Source organism: Eleutherodactylus coqui, chromosome 7, assembly GCF_035609145.1.
Source record: "Eleutherodactylus coqui strain aEleCoq1 chromosome 7, aEleCoq1.hap1, whole genome shotgun sequence".
Taxonomy (NCBI): Eukaryota; Metazoa; Chordata; class Amphibia; order Anura; family Eleutherodactylidae; genus Eleutherodactylus; species Eleutherodactylus coqui.
Window position 1 is genome coordinate 192,372,949 of NC_089843.1, and position 18,322 is coordinate 192,391,270.

At 48.6% G+C, this 18,322-nt stretch overlaps 1 protein-coding gene across 1 annotated transcript in view; it reads right to left on the reverse strand.

Moving 5' to 3' along the window:
• Positions 1–18,322, reverse strand: part of LONP1 (lon peptidase 1, mitochondrial) — a 66,343-nt gene that overhangs the window by 11,626 nt on the left and 36,395 nt on the right. The window contains exons 12-15 of the mRNA XM_066574158.1: positions 17,186–17,308; positions 14,542–14,658; positions 13,855–13,995; positions 7,287–7,452 (exon numbers count right to left, since the gene is read on the reverse strand). Coding sequence (XP_066430255.1) covers positions 7,287–7,452; positions 13,855–13,995; positions 14,542–14,658; positions 17,186–17,308 — 547 coding nt within the window. The remainder of the gene's footprint in view (positions 1–7,286; positions 7,453–13,854; positions 13,996–14,541; positions 14,659–17,185; positions 17,309–18,322) is intronic.

The following is an 18,322-nucleotide window of genomic DNA, read 5'->3' on the forward strand; positions in this document are numbered from 1 at the left end:
ACGAAGAGGGAGTCGGTCTTGCGGAAATCCCTTGTTCTCTTCACATAGGTTCTCAGCGCCCTTACTACATCCAGGTGGTGCAGTAGTTTTTCCTTTTTGTGTACTGGATTTGGACAAAAGGAGGGCAAAACGATTTCCTCATTAATATGAAACTGAGAGACTACTTTTGGTAAAAACTCGGGTGATGGTCTTAGTACCACTTTGTCCTGGTGGAAGGCCATATATGGTGTTTGTATAGACAATGCCGCTAGTTCTGAGACCTTCCGGATCGATGTGATAGCGACGAGGAATGCCACCTTCCAGGTTAGTAACCGCATAGGGATTTCCTTGAGCGGCTCAAACGGCTGGTCCGTAATAGTGTCTAACACGAGATTGAGCTCCCAAGTTTGGACCGGAGGCTTAAACGGGGGTGTTGTATGGGCAACTCCTTGCAGGAAAGTCCGTACTGCTATCCTGTTTGCAATTGGTCTTTGGAACAGTACCGTTAGTGCTGACACCTGGCCCCTCAGCGATCCTACCCTTAATCCTACTTCAAGGCCTGATTGTAGGAATGCAAGAATTTCGGACACCGAAAATTGCATTGGTTGTAAACGCCTCTCCTCGCACCAGATGAAGAAGCGCTTCCAGACTCTATAGTAGATTGCTGACGAGGCTGCTTTTCTGGCTCGTATCATTGTCTGGATGACATTCTCCGCATAACCTTTCCTTCTCAACACCTCGGTCTCAAAGGCCAGGCCGTCAAATGTAGAGACCTGGAATCCGGGTGAACAAAAGGCCCCTGGGATAGCAGGTCTCTTCGCTCCGGAAGGTGCCACGGTGTGTCGACCAGCATTTCTATGATGGCCGCATACCAGCTCCTTCTTGGCCAATTTGGTGCTACCAATATTGCTGGTCGCCCTTCCTGCTTGATTTTTCCCAGGATCCTCGGTATGAGCGGGATTGGCGGGAATACGTATAGGAGTTTGTACTCCCTCCACGGAATTGTCAGGGCATCGGTTGCCGCTGCCTGTGGGTCTGGTGTGCCCCATTTCAGGCATATCGTTTGAAAGATTTCTGGATGCAGGCCCCATTCGCCGGGGTCTATCCTTTCCCGGCTTAGGTAATCCGCCATCCAGTTTTCTACTCCGGGGATGTACACCGCGGATATTGAGCTTAGATGCCTCTCTGCCCATGTCAGTATGGCTGCCACCTCGCTCATTACCGACGAGCTCCGTGTCCCACCTTGCCGGTTGATATAGACCACCGCTGTGGTGTTGTCCGTCTGGATGCGTACGCTTTTTCTCTCGAGACTGGGCCCGAAGTGTCGGAGCGTCCGGTAGATGGCTCGCAGTTCTAGAATGTTTATGTGAAGCCTTGCCTCTCTTTGTGACCACACTCCTTGAACCGATTGGTCCCTCAGTGTTCCGCCCCAACCCGAAAGGCTGGCGTCCGTCGTCACTACTGTCCATTGCCTGGGGCCCAACGGTCGCCCTGCCTGAAGCCTGCCAGGTCTCAGCCACCATTTCAGTGACCCTCGGACCTGAGGGGTTATCTGGATCTGCCGTTCCAGGGTCAGCCGGGACCCATTCCAGCGTGACAGTATCAGGTGTTGTAACATCCTTGATCGGAACTGAGCGAAGGGGATTGCCTCGAATGCTGCCACCATCTGGCCCAGGATAGCCATGCAGTATCTGATGGTCAGTGGTTTCCCCTGCCTTAGGGACCGGACGCCCTGCCGGAGCTTGTGTGCTTTTGCTTGAGGTAGCAGGATCCGGTGGAGGCTGGTGTCGAATATCATGCCCAGAAATTCCAAACGTTGCGTTGGTATTAGGCATGACTTTTCGCGGTTCACTATCCAGCCGAATTCTTGTAGGGTTTTTATCGTGACGTTCAGGCTCCTGACGTTGTCGTCCCATGATGGTGCTTTTATTAGTATGTCGTCTAGGTATGGAATAGCCGCTATACCTTCCGCATGAACTAGCGCCATCACTGCTGCTAGTACCTTCGTGAAAACTCTTGGTGACGTAGACAGGCCGAATGGCAGCGCCGTAAACTGAAAGTGCCTTCCCTGTGTTTCGAAGCGGAGGAATTTCTGATGTGTTTCCCGAATTGGGATATGAAGGTAGGCGTCCTTGATATCTATCGAGGACAGAAATTCCCCCGGCTGCATGGATGTTATCACGGACTTGACTGACTCCATCCGGAAATGTTTTGTCCTGACGAATCGATTCAACCTCCTTAAGTCCAGGACCGGTCTCACTCTGTCGTCCTTTTTGGGTACTAGAAAAAGGTTCGAGTAGAACCCCTGCCTCTCCTGGGCTCCTGGCACCGGTTTCACAACCCCTTGTGCCAGTAGGTTCTGTACTGCTTGTTGTAGGTTGGCTACCCCTTCCGGAGTGGACGGCACTCTGGACTTGCAGAAAAAATTCCGTGGGAGGGTCGTGAATTCGATTGAGTACCCGGATGTCACAATCTCCTGTACCCACTTGTCGTTCACGCGCCTCCCCCATGTCTCCCAAAATTGGGAGAGTCTGCCCCCCACCCTGGTGACACTGGGTGGGGGCAGTGTCTCATGCCACGTTTTTTGGTCCCGCCATTTTCGATGTTCCGGGTCGGGATCGCCACGTCTGTTTTGTTTTAAATGAGGGGCCCCTCTTTGACTCTGCAGGGGTTCTCGCAGAGTGGGACCACTGCCCCGCCCCTGGGCGGGATGGAAAGCGCCGAAAGGGCCTAAAAAACGGCTTCTTTTTTAATGGGGCCTTCTCCTTTCTTGCCGCCATTTGCGGTAGTGACGTGCTTTTGCCGCCTGTGGCGTCCTTTATCATGTCATCCAGTTTGGGGCCGAATAGCCTGTCTCCTTCAAACGGCAATTTCGTTAGCGCTATCTTGGACGCTGTATCCGCTGACCAGCTCTTCAGCCAGAGTGTTCTCCTTGTCGCTACCGATGTGGCGGACGCCCGGGCCACAAACTTGGCTGCGTCAAGCTGAGCTGTGCATACAAACTTATTTGCCTGTATGATATTATCTGTCAGCTCGAGCAACTCACTTGGTGGAGCGCCTGCTATGATGTCTTTTCGTAATTGTTTGGCCCAGGCTGTGGACGCCTTACTGACCCATGCAGCCGCAAATATCGGTTGCAAGGCTGTGCCTGTGGCTTGAAACACTGTTTTTGCCAAGGTGTCCAGCTTCCTGTCTTGCGGGTTAGCTAGCGTCGCTACTTCGGCTGTTGGCAATGCTGTGCTCCTAGCTAGTCGTGACACGAGTGGGTCGACTACTGGAGGTACCGCCCAACCCTTTTTCAAGCCCCCTGGGAACGGGTAAGTAATCTCCCAAGTTTTCCCGGGTTGCCTGAATTTTTTATCCGGGTTCTGCCACTCCTTGTTAAGGGCTTCCGAGAAATCCGGGTGGTCCGGAAAGACCTGTCGTGATTTCCTCTGTCGTCTAAACGACACCGTGGACGGGGCCGTCTCTACTGTTTCCTCCGTAACCTGGAGGGTTTCCCTTACTGATATTACCAGGCTATCCATTAGGCTGGCTAGGAGTGACACTTGTTCTTCGTCTAGTTCAGACACTGACGAGGCACCAGAGCGGTCGTAGTCTTCCGACCAGCTGCCCTCACCTGCCGTTTGGGCCGTGTCATGGGATGCCCGAGAGCAAGACGCTCGTGGGGACTCATGGTGAGCTCGGGCCTGTCTTGTAGAATACCGGGATCGCGACGAGTGCCTAGATCTATGGTATGTATGCACAGATTCCCTGGAGCCGTGAGAGCCGCGAGAGTCCCCGGACCGCCTGGCCCTGGGGGACCTATCTGACCTCCTGGTGCGTCGTGATCTCCGGGGGGAGTCCTCGCTACTGCGGGACCTCCTTCTCTTGCGTGTCTTCCCTCGTGCGTATTCCGAGGAGGACGCGTCGGAGCTGAGCTCTAACCGGCGTAAAATTGCCGCAGAGGATGAGGCCAGGCCGAAAACGGCAGCGGCCAGGGACCTTGTCCATTGGGGCTCGGGCCCTGGCTCCACAGAGGCGGCGGGGGGCACCGGAGTCCCTGGGGGAGCGCGTGCCGTGGTACATCCCGCGCAGCGGGGGTCGGTTTGACCTACGCAAATTTAACGCTGCATGTAGAGCAAGCGTAGTGCTTCACCCTCCCCTTGGCCGGGCTGGAACCCTCTGATCTGGGGTCAGACATGGTAACACAACACAATTTGCAACTGGTGGGTACCGTTTACAGGAATGCCTGCAGGGGGGGGAGGGGAGGGCGAGGGGAGAACACCGCAAAGTGCCGCCTTGGGCAAGGCTTACCCGGTCTAGCAGCTGTTTGTGCGGTTCCCCCGGTCCAGCTGGAGCCTCTGGTCCTGACGTTTGAATGTTGTCGGGAGTCGACGCGGGTACACACACCCGATCTCGTAGCGTTGGTGAACCGGCAGGCGTTGTGGCAGGGACTTGCTGCGGCGTTGTCACTGCTGCTGGTGCCCGAGACAGGAGGTGCTGCTGCTGTCCGGATGCTTCTCCGCAGCAGAGGGACACTGCAGGGCTGGATGGCTGGACGGCTGCTGCTCAGAAGGGCTGCTGCTTCAGACGGGCTGCTGCTTCAGACGGGCTGCTGCTCAGAAGGGCTGCTGCTCAGAAGGGCTGCTGTGGGCTCGGAGAGCTGCACAGTGCCGGGCTCAGGCGTGCAGGCAAGCCAACACGATGTGCTGCAGAGAGCGGCCATTCCTCTTTCTGGCTGCCCTTTTTAAGCTTGCCGCAGTCGGAGGGGGCGTGGCCTGGCCGGGAAGCGTCCCCGTGACCCGGAAGTGACGTCTTCCGGTCATGACGACGGCGCTCCGCCCCCCGGGTCCCAGGTGGAATGCTGCCCTTGCCGCTAGTCCCAAAACGGGGTGTTGTCCTGGGAGCCACAGCCTGTCCATGCGTCGACTGCTCCAGCAGTGCTGCCCCCTACGCGTCACCGTCAGACAGTGCGCTACTCCAGGGAGGGGGAGCCCTATGGCTGGCGGGTAACCGACTCAGATGCGCATTGCATGGTCGGGCCCCTTTTTCTTCTCTGGGTGAGACGCCGCAGTAGTGGTGGAGACACCCCCTGCCTGCGTCTCCCCCGGGAGGCCAGTAAAGCCAGGGAAAAGCCCCGACTCCCCGGATTCCCGCGAATAGCTCTTTCCACGTCTGCCTCCTAGCAGACACTAAGCTAAAGACTATTTAGCTGAGTGACTGCAGGGGGGATATAGCCAGCGGGGAGGAGCTAACACTTTTTTGCTTAGTGTCGCCTCCTAGGGCAGTGGCTATATCCCATGGTCTAGGCTGTGGCCCCCAATGATACGGACGAGAAATACATTCCGCACGTAAAATTTGGACGCTAATACTTTTGCGCATAGAATTGAATAATCGAGTTGGGACCGATTAGCTTTTCCTATTTATGACATAATACCCCTAGATAAATTCGTTAAAGGGTCTACTTTTCAAAATTGGGTCACTTGTGGGTGTTCTCTATCGTTTTAGTCACTCAATGGCTCTACAAAGTGTGCAATAGAGCCTAAATCTCCTTCAAGCAAAATTTCTGTTCCGAAAGCCACCAGTTGCTCCTTTCATTTTGGGCCCAATTGTGCATACAGACGTAATACTAGGGCCACAATGGGTATGTTTCTGAGCACGGAACAAACAGGGGTATCCATTCTGGGGTGCAAATCCTCATTTTCATGTGTACTATAGAAAAAGGTCCTGACTTTAAAATGACATATTTGCAAAAATATGAAATTTTAGTTTTTCTCCTCTAAATTGCATTGACTCCTAAAAAAAAAACTGTGGGGTTAAAATACTCATGACACCCCTCCGTGAATACGTTAAGGGGTGCAGTTTTTAAAACGGGGTCACTTGTGGGGGTATCTATCATTTTGATATCTATGAGCCTTTCCAATCTTGGCTTGGTGTAGGAAAACAAAGTGTTCCTCAAAATGCTGAAAAGTAATGTTACATTTGTACGTCTCCTAAATGGTTAAAAAAAAACAAAAGTTTTTCCAATGTGCGCCCAAAATAAAGTAAACGGATGGAAATATATATCTTAGCAAACATTTCTGTATTATGTTTGCACATATTTGAGATATTGCAGTTGGAAATGTGAAAAAATGATGATTTTTCAAAATTTTCCCAATTTTGGCGCTTTTAATAAATAAACACAAATTCTATCGGTCTTTTTTTTCCCGCCTAAATGAAGTACAACATATGGTGAAAAAACTGTCAGAATCGCTAGGATATACAAAACCTTTCTGGTGTTTTTCCATGTTAAAGTGACATGTCAGATTTGCAAAATTTGGCCTGGTCATTAAGGCGCAAACAGGCTTGGTCACTAAGGGGTTAACCCTTTCCAGTCCAATGTCGGGCCTGCCCCGACATCATCATTTTCCTCCACAGCTCCGATGTCGGGGCAGGCCCGACACTGCAGTGCAGGAGTGGATCTGCACCCGATCGTCAGGCACATCGGGTGCAGATGCACTCCTTTACTGGTCGTCATCGAGGACCCCCGAGAAGAAGGCAGAAAGGGTTTTTAACCCTTTCTGCCCACTCCTTTACACATTACATAGCGCTCAATTAGCGCTATGCAATGCATAGATTCCGGCCGGCGATCATGTGACCGCCGGTGTTACCTGACCCCCGGCGGTCACATGAACGCCGAGCCGGGAGCCTGCACCGTGCAAGGACCTGCTTACCTGACCGGCGTCTTGTGCATTCTCCTTCTGTCTCCCGACCCGGCGATCATGTGACCGCCAGGTGTCACCTGACCCCAGCGGTCACATGATCGCCGAGCCGGGAGGCAGAAGGAGAATGCACAAGACGCCGGTCAGGTAAGCAGGTCCCTCCCTGCACCCTCCTGAACTCTGTCAGATCAGGAGGGTGCAGGGAAAATGTATTTTTTCTCACCCATTCTCCCAGCTCCAATTTATTTGCAGCTGGGGAGAATGGGTGAGAAAAAATAAATGGATTGGAAAGGGTTAAATGCTGTGGTCAACGATGACCGCATCTACAAGGATCGATTGTCATGACCATAATTCTTTTGAATCCCAGGCACAGGTAAGCTGTGTTTTACAGTGAGCACCCGCCGCGTAAAAAAAACACCTTAAAATAAAATTCTCAGACAACCCTTGAACTTTCAGTGCTCCTGTTAAAACTTTAACAAATGGGTTTTGATAGCGTAGGTTTTTTTATATATCAATATGTTAGAGTGTTGTTGTATGTATGAATATCACAGCTACCATACTGACAGCAGAAAGGATGCATGCCTGTGACCAATTAGCCCATAGAAATATATAAAATGTACCTACCCATAGCCGTCCACGCTAGACCCATCACCACCCCAGGCGGGGTGACATCGTACATTCTGTCCACAGTGAAGATTGGTTTTCCTACGAAGTCTTGGAGGTTGGATGGATTGACTTCCACAGACTCAGCTTCTCCATTTACAATTTTGTATGCAGACTTCCGCAGAACCTTGGGCACAAGATTCGGATTATTTACTCCTTCCCTTGCCCATAACAACTGCTTACATCTGCTCCAGCTACTTTCTATAATGCACAATGTTCAAAAAGAAAGTCTTTAGATAAAAGTCTGTAGAAGTGACAGAAGTCTTAAATACTATATTGGCGCGATGTTCGCTACATGAACATACAATGGGTTTACTCACATCGGTGAGGTTTTCTTGTATGGCTACACATTTCAATGCTATGCAGGAAGGGGGTAAAAAAAAAAATAAAAAAAATTGCAGCATGTCCTTTTTTGCGATATCACCCATTGTCTTTTAATGGGGGTGGAGGCAGCAGCATCGGCTCCATTAAAAACGATGGGAGAACATCCCTATCCCCTGCTGCAGCTGTGACAGCCAGACGGGGAAATCCTTCAGTCCCGCAGGGATGCCAGGCTGTTTCCATATGAAAACGCCTCACGTCTGGGGGTTTCCACATGGATTGCTAGGGCGATATCGGGCCGTGATTCGCCCTTGCCAGTGTGAAGGAGCCCTGACTCGCCCTAGTGGTGCTGTTGGCTGAAGCACCACAGCGCCGCTAGACTTTACATAGGGACTTTTACCCGGCCTGATAGTCACTCCATGTATCAAACACCGATTGTACAGATGTGGTGGTGAGATCACAAATGTAATGACATCAAAATCATTCACCAAAGGTCATACTAAGGGGGCAAAGTGTGGGGCAAGAAGAAGCCGGTAGGCATTTTATATTAGGCTGTACTTCTTTTCTATGGTTAAAAGCCTTCCGTGTGGGGCTGCCATCGTGAAGACATACTCTTCATTTCTGTATAAACTGGCAATTCTGAAGTGGGGGCCATAAGGGGTATAGTTTCTCCTTGTGGAGACCACCTACGTGGTATGGAGAGAATTCTAAGGCCATGCATGACTCTCTGGGAAACACATATGCAACTATATCTTCGTTGCATGGCCTGTTAAAGGGGTTCTGACACAAAATGTTTTTATGCTTTAGCAGCCATTGTTCCCTGGTCTGCCTAATGGACCCAGGGAACCCATGGTTTAATGGCTGCTAAAGCATAAAAAGATAATACTTACCTGTTCTGTTGTTGTTGACATCGGGGGGGGGGGGGGGGGGTCATCTCCCAGCAGGCGCTGTTCCTCCTCTTCTGTCTGCACGAGCCGCGCCACTCCGGGATCGCGCGCATGCGCAGTGGAGAGGTGCCCTCTGACAGGAGTCAGGACGGGCTGCGTCTCCACTGCGCATGCGCATCACTCCGGAGTTCAGCAGGACGGACGGGCCGCCCACAGCAAGCACTGTGCGGTCCGTCCGTTCACCTCGGAAGTGCCTGACGGACGGACCAGAGCAGGAAGCGGTCTTTTTGACCGCTCCTGCTCTGCTTTAAAGGCACAGAAGATGATGCCGGCTGGAGGGGACATGCCTGGCGATTGGGCCAGGCCAGGCAAGGTGAGTACAAATTTTTTTTTTTGATGTCAGAACCCCTTTAAGAAGTTCAACATTGATTTGTAGTAGTGCTGCCTTCTGATAGGTGGCCGTCATGTCTCATCTACCTGACTATTCATGGACATGAATAAGCTGTACTGTATCTGCAAGTGTTTGCCCTTTTAGTTTGTCCCTTCTGGTTCTCTGTACCCCGTGTTGCATAACCCCTCCCTTTCCACCTGCTAGGGAGTTTCCCGTCTATAGCCCACCTGTTAGTCTCCACTCTGAGTCAGAATAGTGGCGCTATAGAGGCAGTGTTCAATCTTTCATTTGCATATAAATTTCTGAGAGGAGTATGCATGGTCTTATAAGTCTCCTCACACCATAGGCCTCTCACCCAGCCAACAACCTACTGCACACTGATGAGGGGTGACAACCCCAGACCTGGATTTGCAGAAATGCTGTTTACGGCATACGATTTACGGCAGTGTCTGGAGCCATCCTAAGTCCTCCAGAGAAAATCCTTTTTCCAGCCATTCCCCAGTGCTAAAAGCTTCAGATGAACTGGGCAGACCATAGAGTAGGGAGAGTTCTGCTTTATCACCGCTGCAATGAATTAGAGCTAACCGGCAGAGGATGCCAAATAATTAGTCTCCATGTGGTGAAGGAGTTGCATACGGAGCCCTAGAGGGCTAAAGTCTTACCTTTATCTATCCCTCCAGCACTACAATACTTCTGACCCAGTCTACACTGCAAAGCCAACAAGTGATTCACTGGAAACCTCAGCTTATTGCATCTGCTCTAGTGGCCAAAGTGATAAAGTACTTCAGAGTTTTATATGGATGGTGAAACATAAACCACCAATTAAAAAAGGTTTACTATAAAAGTGATTTGAGTAATATGTGCCAAGTCTTCTAAAGCAGGGGTGCACAAACTTTCTCTGATCTGAGGATCACATTGACATATGGAATCACATGGGAGGGCTGCAATAAAACCTACATGGGAATTACCATCTTAAACATTTACGGCATAAAAAAATGACAAGCCAGACATGTATGATAGATGCAGGTTTCCACATCCAGGACTGCAGATGCTTGGGAAATGTGGGTCCCCTTTTGCCAAAATTAGCACTCCAAACTGATGAGTACCATCCAAGCGTCTGTCTCTAACAAAGATTATGCATCGCACAGTGCCTATAAACTGCAACTATGAGAAAGTACAGGCTCATAAAATGCAGGTACAGCTAGTCCGGAGCAGCTAGTAAAAGTTTTTTTGTTTCCTCAAATTTGATGAGACATTGCAGGCAGGATCAGATGAATAATGAATTTGCTTGAAGAATATCACATTCCAAATATTAATAGTTGTTTGTAGGTTATTCTGCCCTGATGTAATTCATGTCTCTGTTATTGGCACTGATATCTTACAGGCCTTATCTGCATCCATCAAATTCTCCCGGGATGGATCGGTACGGGTTGAGACCTCAGGTGACAGTTCAGAAGAGTCTTGTAAACTAACTGCTCCAACAAACACCCCTCTTTTTCCAGTCCAGAAAAGACGCTGAAGGGTCAGCCAGGCGCCTACCGCATGTAGGCGCTGTGTGCTGTAGGTGCTGTGTGCTGATGAGGTGTCAGTCTGCCACCTACCGCATGTAGGTGCTGTGTGCTGATGATCTGGAAGCCTGACAACAAGCCACAATTACACTATTAATTTTTCTTGCAGAAAATGTCTGTAAAGCCTCTAAAGACAAACTCCAGTTCTGCAAAACTAAGGTTGCTCTCCTGGGTCATTGTTTAGGCCAAGGAACTGGACATCTGACATAGGAACAAAAGGCTGCTGTCCCGGCCATACCTGTACCTGCATCCGTTGCCAAACTCCGCACCTTTCTGGGCCTTGTTTCATACTGCCGACCATGAATGCACTCGGTTTCCTTTCTTATGCAACCACTCTATGACTGTCTTTCAATTATGCTTTTCTCTCTCACCTCTGAAGCAGCTCCCTCATGTATTTGTGCGGTGGCAGCAGTACAGGCAATGGTTGACAAACCTTCTGAGTTGGTATTGGACTACATTCCTTAGTGGTCCTCACCCCTCATGTCATTCGGAGCATACTCACGCAAGTGCAACCCAAGCACTTATCTCTGGCCTGTCAAATCCGGCTACAAAGTGCTCTTTTCATTCTTTCCCAATGTTGCTACTACTTTGAACCCGATTACTATTCTTCCAATTGAGTAGCCTGGTTCAAAGGGGGGAGGAGGAGGCATAGGTGATCTAGGTATTGCAGATCAGCCATTTTTAAATTGTTTGCAACAAGGTTCTGATCTATTTGAAATAGAATATCAGCATGATTGTTTAGCAGTGATGCAACAAGCAAATTTAAGTTTTAAGAGGTTACTAAAGCCCCTGTTAACAATGCATATTTTGAGTTGTTTTTTATAAATGGTCCCAGGGTGAGGATGGACGACTCCACACCGGATATGCAGTGGTCACACAACAAGATGTCCTAAAAGCAGAATGCCTCCGCATGTCTCAGCGCAAGAAGCGGAACTGAAGGCCCTCACTGAGGCGTGTAGAGTGGCAGAAGGTAAGACGGCAAACATTTACACTGACTCCCGGTATGCATTTGGCATAGCTCATGATTACGGCATAATATGGAAGGCCAGACAGTTTTTTACCTCAGCAGGACAGCCAATTAAGAATGGTGCAGCGGTGCAGTCTCATGGAAGCCCTACTTCTACCTGACAAAGTGGAAAGCTCACACCGATTCCTACAACGGAGAAGCAAGAGGCAACGCCATCACAGATCACACAGCAAAGGCAGCGGCCCTCAAGCCATGGAAGAAAAGAAGAATTTGACAAAAACTTTGGACATTGATAAAAACTTGGACTTTGATATGCTAAAGACTTTACAGTTACAAGCCAGCAAGGAAGAAAAAGACAAATGGACTAAATATGGGAGCAACAGAAACAAGACGGTGTATGGCGAACAGTCAACAGAACTTGCCTACCACGGTCCCTGTGCCCCATGATGGCCCAGCTGACGCACGGAAAGATGCACCTCTCAAAGCAGCAATGATTTCGGCGCTTGAACGAGGACGGGTGGCTCCTGGGTTTTCTGTAGCTGCTGCATCATTTGTCCAATTTTGCATGATCTTTGCCATAAGCAGCAGGGCAGAAGTAAATTTGCCACATAACACTTGCCGGGGCCACTCTACGCATTTCAGAGATTGCAAATTGGCTACACTCAGCTCCCACTTGTTGGAAAGTATGAATATGTGCTTGTTGTTGTTGATGTCTTTTCAGGTTGGAGACCTACCCTGTTACCAAAGTAAATAAGCAGGTAACCGCACAGAAGCTCATGAATGAGGTAATCCGCAGATACGGGGTACCGGAAGTGATTGAGTCAAACAAAGGTACACACTTCACAGGTGAAATAATGCAATACATCATGTCTGCTTTGGGTATATTCCAGGCTTTTCACACACCCTACCATCCACGGAGTAGTGGGAAAGTAAATCCAAAAGGCAATGGAAGAAACAGGCAAATCTTGAATTGAGTGTCTTCCATTAGTTTTTCTTTTTCTCCGGAGGGTACATGCCACAGTGGCCGAGTTTGGGAAATGATTCTCTTGTTAATTTTGTCATAGGTCTCTCCAAGGAATTGTCAATAACGCATTCTGCAGTCTCTGCTTTTCTCCCAGGTCCTACAGACGAGCGTCACACACCTTTATCTGCTGTACACTAGCCCCCTGTTTTAAATTAATACAATCAAATGTACAATAAGACTACACTGAAGGTGAGAATCCAACACCGCATCGTGCTAAGAGAGAAATTGACGATCCAGGTGGCAGGTTTGATCCACATGTATATAAATAGATGCAATAGGAGTGCCAAGGGGGGTGCCAGATGAGTTTAAGGCCAGACCGCAGGCAATGGCTATATGCCTATAATACAATAGAGCGATTTACCCCCAAATTGAGCTGTCTCAGCAGAAGCAGGGGTGACCACTCTAGTCTCCCAGCCATTAGAATAGAGTAGCATGTGTGTTGTAGATCCCTTCTGTGTCCATCAGGTCTTCGTGTTTAGTTAGTTAGGATTAGTCGTCGGGGAAGGGATTAGCCCTTGCACAGCTGACCAACAATGATAGGTAGGGCATAGATCATAAGCTAGAAATAGGGAAAGCAAACCTTACCCCGCCCTGTAGAAGTTATAAAGTATTGTTTATTTTGAGACAGTTTCTAGGGGGAATTGAGAAAGTACAGGCTCATAAAATGGAAGAATCTGTCTCAAAATGGCCGCTAAATACAAAATGGAGCATTATAAGATGTAAATAAGCTTGTGCGTAGTGATACAATAATTCAAGCAGAAGTAGCTTTAGAGCAGAAGGTGCGGTGCAATGTCTAATGATGTGTCTCTGTTCTTTTTCATGAGAACCAAGTCTGGACACGGTTGTTATCAGGAGTCCTCCCACGACTACATTCGGAGACTTGGACAAAGGAACAGACTGTACTACAGCCACCTGAATCACAAAGTGAATACAAGGGAGGACCAGATAATGCTGGGAGAAACAGACACTTGAGAACATAACATATATTCTCACTACACTGATTGCTGGACAATATATGATTCTTAATGTTTTTCTAACCCAATAAGATTAACCCCGTGACTAATGATGTATTCCTTTCCTGTATTAGAACTATACCAAAGTGAATAAACTTCCAGTGTACGTGCCTTAAGCAGAGTGGGCTGTATACTTGCCGCGGTTCATCTCTACGTATCTGTGGGAACTGATTACTATAAATCATATAGTTTTTGGCCTCCCTGATGCATCCAGGTACGAACTAATTTGAACCTCAAGACTTGAAAGGTTACGTGGCCACCAAGCGGTCCTTAACAACTACATTAGGTTGCTCCATTCTTCGCTCAGGTTCATTGGATAAAAACACAGAACTTATTAAACGTTACTTTCTTTTCTCACCTTTTCTACCTGCTTCTGCAAGTTCCGCACGCCGCTCTCTCTACAATATTGTTTAATTAGAACAATGAGTGCCTCCGATGTGAGACGAGTCTTCTGTTCATCTAAACCGCACATAGTCAGGGCCTGTGGGACGAGGTATCGCTACAAAGAAAAAAATCAGACTAAATGGATTACGGATTCATTTTGTTACTTAATGGGGTTTTCTGGGACTAAAATTATTGAAAGGTAAAATGGCTTGAAGTTAAAACTGAAAATTCATCTCTCCGGCAGCTCCCCGTCCAGCGCTACAGCCCCGATGCTCGCCGGACAGCCCCCCGAGAAAGCGGCAGGCGGCGACGTGCCAATCATTGGCAATGTGACTTCTCAGCCACTCACAGGATTTAGCGACCACAGCAGAATCACCTCTGAAGCTTGCGAGTGGCTGAGCGGTCACTTGCACAATGAGTGTCATGTGATCGCCCGCCGCTACTTCCACGTTCCATGCGTCAGGCACCAAGGCTGTAGCACTGGACGGCGAGTATTCAGATTTCATTCGGTTTAAGCTCTCATCTGTCAGCGGCCATTTGCTGCACGGCTCCTTCACCCCTTTGTGGAATGCTTTGCTAAGTGCATACAAGCTGCACAGTAAGTTATATTATGGGACAGCTCTCGGCTCCAATCCGTAAATAGGCATAGAGAAGGTCTTACCTCAGCTATGGCCAATTTCTCCTGCGCCACGTAACCAGAGACGTTGATCATCTCCATGCGATCCCGGAGAGGTTCTGGAATGGTTTCTACGACATTGGCTGTGCAGATGAAGAGAACCTGCAGAAGACAGATTGACACAGGATACAAATGTGGCCTTTTAAGATCCAATAATACATTATACAGTCTAGATGGAGACACATATATATAGTCGGAGGTCACCATTTCCCACAGCTCTATATATTAAGAGACACACAAAAGTAATGTACAAATAAAGGTTGCAGGCTGCCTGTCCACAGGCGTTGCGATACCCTGTGGCGGATCTCTGCTGCGGGAGCAGGAGCCAGCAGACGGATCTCCACGGTGAGCCTGAAAGATAGGTTCACCGCGGAGAATCGCGGCATTTTGCAGCATGCTGCGATTTGCCGGCTGCAAGCAGAGAATCGCTACGAGTCTCCGCCCGTGGACAGGGGGGCTGCGCTTTCCATAGCAAAGCTATGAAAAGCGTGCATTGTGTTCCCCGCGGCTGGATTATCGCTGCAGGGAACACAATGCAAAAGCGCCCGTGGACAGGCAGCCTTAGTTTACATATTATAGTACTGATAACATAACGCCCCCGGACACGGACAATACCGCTGGGGAGAACGGGCCGCTCTAAGAGCCATCATGCAGTTCTGACCCCCAAAAAGCATACAATGGATACAACCGGAGGACCAGCTCGCTCTGCTGCGGAGCGCGCTCCACTCGCCTAAGTTCAGACAACCGAAGAGTGTGGCCGCGCCATTGTGTGTGCAGTAAGATATTCTTTACTCACATGGTTAACACATACAAAGAGTTGATATCTCCCATGTGCCTACTTTCACCTGCATATTACTGACCACATGGGCCCTTACCCACAGCCAGTCTGAAGAGAGTAGCCAGAATGGTAGACTGCACAGAAGACATTGGCGGCGCCTGGCAATCAGCAGAGAACACGACAAACAAAGGATCATCAGATTTGATTCTGTTTTGCAGATTGCTTTTGGTTTGGTCCATAGGGAAATAGAATATAGCATTAGTATCCAGTAGTACAAGGGCCATTCTCCAACCTCCAAAGCGGTAGGTAGTCTTAACGGATATTATTATTGTTACCACAATGTGCTCTATGTGGTAACAAGAACAAAAGTCATTTAGTTTTATTATTTGGCCAGGATGTCCCCGTCTCCAGATGGCACTATCCTATATGCACTCTGTAACAAATTTTACATCCCTTCTCCCAATATTGCTCTACTGAAGAACAACTCTTTTTACTGTCCCCAAGAATACTCCTGAAGGCAAGTGGTAATGCAAGATCTAACATGCTGCATATATTAGGATTCCAAGAATATCTTTCTTAGAACTGGATCCTTACTGCGCACCCTAAAGAGGGTTCATTTCACTTACATGCACACCAAATCTACCGTATGCAATAATACACCTACTATGTGATTTAACATTCTGGCCAGCCATGAGTACGGAACCGTGTGGTACAAACCACACAGGGGATATACAGCACGTGGGTGATGCTGCGGTACATGTGTGTTAACAGATTGAATAAAGAAGAGTTTGCTGGTGCGCATTCACTCTTACTTTGCGTTACACCCATGCCAATCTACCCGCTTTAATGTGAATGCAGCATCTATGCATAGAATGAGAAGGGCTGTACTGGAGGCCTAGTTTAGACTTTAAAAAGTTTGGGAACGTTAGCGGAAATAAAGCATTCAAGGAACTGGGAGGTCAAAAGAACAAATATCGAGCCACCAAGGCCTCATGTCCACGGGCAGGGGCGGATTTCATGTGTGGAAGCCCACAGCAGAATCAGACACTGCACGTGGCCAAGGACACTGCGTACCTGTGTGGGCAGGTGGCAGCATCTGTGCGGACAGCTCTTCTTCCGGGACATTCTTCACCGTCGGACATGCGCAGTAAAGACTTATACATCTCCTGCTTTCCCACAGATGGCCCGTTTGCAGTGTGAGCTGTGGGTGGGCCGCCGATTGGATGGCTTCCATTGACTTCAATGGAAGCCATCCATGCATGAACTGCACTGAAATGGAGCATGCTGCGATTTCTTTTCCGGACCAAAAAGGTCTAAAAAACAAATCTGCATGCTTTAAATCTAGTGCAGATGCCCCATGCTTCCCTATGCGCGGCTTGAATTGCAGATCTTTTTTTTTCCGTTAAAGATGTACTTTAAAATTTAATGTTGCAAAGGCAGCGAGAAGAGCCAACTCTCTCCATGAGTTGGCTCGTCATACTGAGGTTCTGAAGAATGGGGAACCTAAGGGTGCACTTCCAGGCAACATCACTGCAAATACAGAGAAGAAAGTCGCTGGTAGTTCTCTAATTATCAATGCTTGAGCCAAGAAACCTTCTTCACCTTTTAAATATACCTTAACCAAAAGGCAAAGAAAGGAGTCCTTGAACATTTGCATCGAAGGCTCTGCCCAGGGCCTCCGTTACCAATTCTGTTAAATTTGACAGTAATAGCATTGATGCAGCACTACTCAATCGAGGGAGCCCCAAAGGACCCAGTTCCAGGTTGACGGGGTTTGTCAGGTGCTATGGCATCCACTGGGGTTGCTACAAAGTAACATTGTACATTACAGATGAACCGCAGAAAGGTTACCTTCGATAAGTCTACAGTCACATCCAAATAGTGGTCGAGAAAGTTTGAGTTCTGTTCGGGATCTAGGAGTTCCAAAAGAGCGGAAGATGGATCACCCTGATAGCCACGGCCAAGCTTATCAACCTACCAGAGGAGACATAGTATAGTTTATGCTAAAACAGGACAACCAGTGACAACATGTTTCATTCAACTCCTTTTCAGCAATAAAGCAAGAATTCCACATATTCTACAACCGCAGCAGTAAATACCTCATTACACAGCGCCAAATCAATTTGGGACCATAGAATATAGAGTGACATTCATTAAGCTAACTGCAACAACTTCCTGCTCCGTCCTCCAAGGGGGTTTGATAGGACGTCCATGAGCCCAAACAGAGCATACAGACTGCTTGTAAAGCAAACCCACTTGTGACAAGAAGACAACCGCAGTCCATATGTCCCATCATGGTACATGGACATCAGAGAAGGGAATCCCCCTGCTTGGGATCGCCACCTATGAGCAGGACCAGAAAGTAAATGACTCGCGCTCCCCTTGTATTGCATGGATGGCCCTTCAGATTATGTAATGAACATTTACAGGGAATTAGCTGCTAGATTTTAAAAAGGACCACCGTTAACGTTAACACATTCACTGCTGCTCCAAATACTTAAAGTGGACTTTATAGGGAACTCTCCAGAACTTTAATAACTGGAATAGTATAAAAAGCATGAAATTACCTAGTGTGAAGGATCTCCTGCAGGGCCAACTATAAAACACACAACCCTGAGACCCCCATTAACAGCTTACTTTGGATATTTTCTACAAAGCACACATATTAGAGAGGCTAGCCACTTCATAAAATATATTTCCTAGAAGTCCCTGAACTGTAAGCCTATCTATGGGCAACGTAAACCGTGCAGCGTCCGTGCCCCCCTCGTCCACTGGACGTGCCCCCCTCGTCCTGCAGTGATCACCTCATTTACCCCCAAGACCGTTCTCTCGATTGGATCCTCTACTGAGCAGATGCTGGGAGCATTCAGTGCTTGCAGAAGAGGAGGAGGAAGCCAGAGACTGCTGAGTAAGTGGCCCAGTGGGTTAATCAGTTGCCATCATGCTTCCCATAGACAGTTTCCATCCCCAATAGATGGCAGCCTTCTT